At 30.2% G+C, this 6511-nt stretch overlaps 2 protein-coding genes across 2 annotated transcripts; both read right to left on the bottom strand.

Annotated features, from left to right (window-relative positions):
• On the bottom strand, window positions 1–2401 carry LOC106693569 (odorant receptor 94a-like). The gene is made up of 5 exons (XM_053739353.1): window positions 2043–2401; window positions 1581–1970; window positions 586–790; window positions 287–442; window positions 1–213 (listed from the first exon to the last, which is right to left on the bottom strand). The coding sequence occupies exons 1-5, from the start codon at window positions 2399–2401 to the stop codon at window positions 172–174; spliced, it is 1152 nt and encodes a 383-aa protein (XP_053595328.1). The 3' UTR covers window positions 1–171.
• Window positions 2402–3991: 1590 nt separating this feature from the next.
• On the bottom strand, window positions 3992–6324 carry LOC106693571 (odorant receptor 94a-like). Its single transcript, XM_014441817.1, has 5 exons — window positions 5767–6324; window positions 5305–5694; window positions 4665–4869; window positions 4367–4522; window positions 3992–4033 (listed from the first exon to the last, which is right to left on the bottom strand). The coding sequence occupies exons 1-5, from the start codon at window positions 6123–6125 to the stop codon at window positions 3992–3994; spliced, it is 1152 nt and encodes a 383-aa protein (XP_014297303.1). The 5' UTR covers window positions 6126–6324.
• Between the last annotated feature and the right edge of the window lie 187 nt (window positions 6325–6511).

Below are 6511 nucleotides of genomic sequence, written 5' to 3'. Positions count from 1 at the left end.
GCTTAAGAAGCTCATGAAAAAAAAAATTGCATTGAAGAGTATTTCCGAGTTCGACGAGCTTGAAAATGTATCCACAATAATGTTTTTGAGCTCTTTGAAGTTAAAAACAGCGGGAAGTTATAACTATAATAATTTGATTATTAAATACAATTTTGGCAAATTACAATTACATTATTCAATCACATTATAAATAGTATATGATAATTTAATAACCTGTTGACAAAAATGATATTGAACAATGAAACGTATTACCAAACGATAGTAAACTGTATTTATAATAACTTACTTTTGTAAATGATTCTAAAGATAATATAACAAAGTATCCACTACTTATTAAAGTGGGTTTCAAAGGTTCTGCGAGTATGATTGTCATCGATTTTTGAACATTATTACTCAAATTATACCAGTTCGTGCTGTAAAGAGCATTAGTAATGTCAGCGAACTGAAAATAATTATTAAGAAGAATTAAAATACGTAAATTGGTTGGATCTACAAGTGAATCAAAAGTTTTTGGTCTACTCTAATTTTTTTAGTTTTATAATAAATGAAAGTATAGTTATTTGTTTTGAAGTAAAACAATTTTACCTCAACTGTCACTTGATTAGCAGCAATGCACTGAAAAAATATTTGGATCGTCATAGCTGTGACATACATTGAAGTACCGACAAAATTTATTGACCGAGTTTCTGTGTGTGATAACGTATACGTAATACTGCAAATTAGAAGTGAACTCGCTGCGTACTGTACAAATATTGCCGTTGAAAATAAAGACTTCACAAATTCTACTAGACTATGAAATCAAAACAATATAAATAAACAAATTATTATAATGCATTTTGTGAAATTAAGGCGGTATCCATATTTAGGGTTCAAAAAATAAGAAAAATTTTCAATAATATTTAAGTATGAGTCAATTTTAACACCAATTGAATGAAAATAATTGATAAGTATTTTCGAAGATAAAATTAAAAATTTCGTTTTTTTTCAATCCTTCGATAACTACTCAACTTATGCTCTAATTTTTTCCTAAAAGTATTGACTAAAAAAATTGATTGAATAAAATAAATATTTTTGCAATCGAAAAGGATCGAAAAAACATACAACTAAATAAAATTTTTGATTACCTATTGTGATAGGTAGCGTCTAAATTTGCCTCCTAATATATAACAAAAACATTTATACAGTTAATTTTTGGATTTACTAAAAACATGTTGGGGCGGTCAGGGCAAAACGTTTAGGGGGGTAATGATTACCATCCCGGATAAGAATGGTTGCCATCTACATAAGAAGGCTTACCATCGTTAATAGTTATAGCTTAACATAAGAGTATTATAATGATTATCATATACAGATGATAATCATTCCCTATGGCAAGGTGGTGATAGTTAGCATTTTTTTTTTCAGCGTGTATTAAAATTTTTTGTTCCTTGCATTACATTCAATAATTTTGTTAAATGTAATTTTTCTATATGTAACAAAAATATAACGTATTTGAGTCCCCGAAAACCTAGTATTTCTTCAAATATCCCCCCCCCCCCTGTCCGGCCCTACTGTCTTAAGAAATATTTCAGATATCGTACCTGAGTACGTCGTTGTGATAATCGACCCAGTTACCGATCATTTTCCGTTCAATTTCTCTGACATTGACGCTACCGTCATTTCCTTCATTGATTTTCTGTAAATTTTCCACCAATACAGAAAATCTATACTTGAGAATATGTGTCTGCGCACACAAATAGTACAATATAGAACAAAATATTGTGTCATAAGCAAAATTAACACAAGCTGCGCTGCAAACTGCATAAAGTTGGTAAATAGCCGTTGGCCAATAATATTTGTATGTTGTATAGTTATAAGGAAACCACCCTTGATAAGGCATCACATCAGGAGGAGTCATTCGCAATATACGACCTAATGAGTACCACGATGCCCCTACAGTGCATAGCCCCGTGTACAATATTGAAATCGTTCTATTGAAAGAAAATAAATTTTTCACCTCAAAATATTTAAAAAATTGATAGAATCACGTATTCATGACTTACTTTGTAAACTTGCCAAATTTTATATAAATCTTTTCTTCTTCATCGTCTTTTGCTTTAAATGGATCTCGTTCAAAACGATTTACAAATTCTTCAATTGATTTACGATAATATAGCACTGTGACAATTTTATAACGAACTGTGATTAAACAACTCAATAATGACAGATTATCAAAGATCACAACAGCGTCGATATTTCGTAACTCAAAATCCAAAACACCAGACAGAAGAAATGAGTGATTGACGATTGTCAACAAGCCAATGTAAAAGTAATACAGAGCAGCTTTAAAACCTTTCCAATGTTCAGGTTTCCACAACCCGACCAAAGTTAAAAAAAAAATGTTTCTTTCTAAAATGGCCATTTAATTTATATCAAGATAAGTGTTCCTCAGACGCCAGTATTACGAGCTAACTCATGGTTCGGATGAAAACTATCTTTAGCATATTCGTCGTAAAGTTTTTAATTATTTAAAACTAATTTAGTCATTAAAATAATTTGCTAACATTATGTTATTGTCTGTAATAGCATTAAATTGCGTAATAGCTCCAACTGACTTTGCTGATGACATTAGCTATTAATTATTGATACGCACAGAGTTTAATGCACTGCGCAGGAAAGGTCGTAAGTTGTCCAGTATCAGTTGTCAAAAAACATCAAGTCTGTAAAGTCCTAGCGACTATTTTCAATCGATACGCTTACATCTACTAAAAATTTTTTTTAAAGAATGTTCCTTCTTGAAATAATATTTATAATAAGTGTAAACCTAAAAAAATTAAGCAATCAGGAAAAAGAATTAAAATTGATGAAAATGAATCAGGTACGAACTCTTCACAATTTTTAATAAAAAATTTTTATTAAATATATGAAAGATATTCCACAAAAAAATTAAAGGTTGACAAGAAATATTCAAATTGATTTTTTTTTAAATTTTATTCTTCGTATTCAGCAACCGGAATAGATGGGATTGATGATTTAAAAAAATATTCGGATTCCATTTTAGCTAGATTGAAATATTTTTCTTGTGATTGTATATCTTGAAACTTTATAAAAAAAAAAAAACTCCGTCGATTTACTGTTCTACAGACCACAAATGCGTTTGTCTTAAAAATTATACTTTAATAGCAAATTATTGTCGTAGATTTATAGGATCGAATTGTTCCAAAGATGTAGATTGCGCCTCTGAAAATTCAGTCTGCAGCAAATCTATCTGTCAATGCCACGATAATTTATATCTCTCTGTAAATAAAAACAAATGTCCTCTTTATATCTAATAGTTTAAATAATTTCATCGACGTTTCTATTTTAATTTTTTAGCATAGGTAGTTTTTGTGACGATGACATTCATTCTTGCAATCTTAAATATACGCATTGTTAAAAAAACAATAAAGATTCGTTATCCTGAGTCGTATCATATGAAATTTGTTTATTGGTGATAATTAAATCTTCTAGCGGCCATCTTCGTAATTATCGATCAAGGTTGCCATTTGTAAGTGTATTCGGACATCCCTCCGGTAAATCCTTGAACTTGTTCATTTTATTATAATAAATGTTTCTTAATTTATAGGCGTTATTACCTTATTACTGTTTTTATTTTCTTCTTATTTATAGGCGTTATTACCTTATTACTGTTTTTATTTTCTTCGAAAATGAAGGGCATTTCAATCCACGTGTGAAATTGCCTTAAACCCGAGCCGCAGGGAGTGTCAAACACGTGAATTAGAACATCCTGCTTACTTGTGAGGTGTGTAATATATTATTCGAATATTTTCACGTTTTTAAATATCGTGAAGTTACAAGAATCAACAATATTATTAGTCATTTGATTTATCATCCCATAAACTGATTTTACTGATTTATAAATAATTATTCAAAGCTTCTTCAAGTAAACTTAACTCATTTATAATCTTAATAGTTAGATTATTAAACACAACTTTGGCAAATTACAATGGCATTATTCAAGTACGTTATAAATAGTATACGATAATTTAATAACCTGTTAATAAAAATGATATCAAAAAATGAAATTCACTACCAAAGTTTAATAAATTGTATTTATAAGGTTCCATGACAACTGATCCCCGAAAATTGATCCCACAGACTAGAATCCACTGATAACTAGTCCAACCGACAACTGATCTTCTAATTTATTAATTTCATCCAAATTTTCATAACTTTCATTATCATCGTCTTCAAAGCCTTTATTATCATCATTTTTAACCGAATGTTGATGGGATCAGATGTGGGTGGGATCAATTTGTAGGGATCACTGGTCGTGGTGTAAAATTGTTGGGATCAGTCGACGACAAACCTATTTATAGTAACTTACTTTTGTAAATGACTCTAGCGATAGTATAACGAAGTATCCACTATTTATTAAAATGGGTTTTAAAAGTTTTGCGAGTATGATTGTCATCGCTTTTCGTACATTATTACTCAAGTTATACCAGTTTGTGTTGTGAAGTGCATTAGTAATGTCAGCGAACTGAAAATAATTATTTAGAAGGATTAAAATTCAAAAATTTGCTAGATCTACAAGTTAATCAAAACCTTTGGTCTATTCAAATTTTATTTTGTTTTATAATTAATTAAAGTATAGTTACTTGTTTTGAAACAAATAATTTTACCTCAACTGTCACTTGATTAGCAGCAATGCACTGAAAAAATATTTGGATCGTCATAGCTGTGAGATAAAAAAAACTACTAACAAAATCTATTGACCGAGTTTCTGTGTGTGATAACGTATACGCAATACTGCAAAGTAGAAGAGAACTCCCTGCGTATTGTACAAATATTGCCGTTGAGAATGAAAATTTCACAAATTCTACTAAACTATAAAATGAAAAAATATTAATAAACAAATTATTGCAATTAATTTATTATAACTTAAGGCAGTATCTATACTCTATCAATGAAATCCATGTGGGATTGCATGGGGGCTCATAGAAATCCATTTAGGAAAGTATAGATTCATGTAAGAATCTACGAGAATTAATATAGGAGTGTAAGGATTTATAAAAAAAACCTAGGTAGGAAATCATGGATGTCTAGATTCCCAAATGGATTTTTTTGATAGGGTATTAGAGGTTCGAATAATGAATTGGAAAATTTTCAATACATTAAAGTATGAATTTAAAAACCAACTATGAATATCGTCAAAAAAAAAAAGGATAAACCGTATTTGCGTCCTTGAAACCTTAGTATTTCTTTAAATACCCCTCCCCCCTTCCAACCCGACTTCCTTAAGAAATATTTGGAATATCGTACTTGAGAATGTTGTTATGATAACCAACCCAATCACCAATCATTTTCCGTTCAATTTCTCTGATATTTACGCTACCATTGTTTCCGTTATTAATTTTCTGTAAATTTTCCACTAGTACAGAAAATCGATGCTTAAGAATGTGTGTCTGCGCACATAAATAGTACAATATAGAACAAAATATTGAGTCATAAGCTAAATTGACCCATGCACCACTGCAGATTGCGTAAAGTTGGTAAATAGCCGTTGGCCAATAATATTTGTATATTGTATAGTTATAAGGAAACCATCCTTGATAAGGCATCGTATCAGGAGGACTCATTCGAAATATACGACCTACTGAGTACCACGATACCACTGAAGTAAATAGTCCCGCATACAATATTGACGTCGTTCTATTGAAAGAAAATAAATTTTTCACCTCAAAATATTTAAAAAATTGATAGAATCACGTATTCATGACTTACTTTGTAAACTTGCCAAATTTTATATAAATCTTTTCTTCTTCTTTGTCTTTTGCTTTGAATGGATCTCGTTCAAAACGAGTTATAAATTCTTCAATTGATTTACGATAATATAGTACTGTGATGATTTTATAACGGATTGTGAATACACAAATCAATAATGATAGATTATCAATGATTACAACGACGTCGATATTTCGTAACTCAAAATCCAAAACACCAGACAGAAGAAATGAGTGATTGACGATTGTCACCAAGCAAATGTAAAAGTAATAAAGAGCAGCTTTGAAGCCTTTCCAATGCTCAGGTTTCCATACCCCGACCAAAGTTAAAATGAAAATGTTTCTTTCTAAAATGGCCATTTAATTTATGTTATGATAAGTATTCCAGACGCCAGTATGTCTACGATTAAACTTATTGTCCAGATGAAAAATACCTTTAGCATATTCGTCGTAAAGTTTTTGATTATTTAAAACTAATTTAGTCATTAAAATAATTTGCTAACATTATGTTATTTTCTATAATAGCATTAAATTGCTTAATAGTTCCAGCTGACTTGGTTGATGACATTCGCTATTAATTATTAATACGCTACGAGTTGAATGTACTGCGCAGGAATGGTCGAAGGCTGTCCAGTATCAGTTGTCAAAAAACATCAATTCTGTAAAGTCCTAGCGACTATTTTCAATCGATACACTTACGAGTACTTATATAGAAAGTTTTTACGCTAATTGGCATATGTTTGCTT

Source organism: Microplitis demolitor, chromosome 5, assembly GCF_026212275.2.
Source record: "Microplitis demolitor isolate Queensland-Clemson2020A chromosome 5, iyMicDemo2.1a, whole genome shotgun sequence".
Lineage (NCBI taxonomy): Eukaryota > Metazoa > Arthropoda > Insecta > Hymenoptera > Braconidae > Microplitis > Microplitis demolitor.
This window is presented reverse-complemented; position numbering and strand designations above follow the sequence as displayed.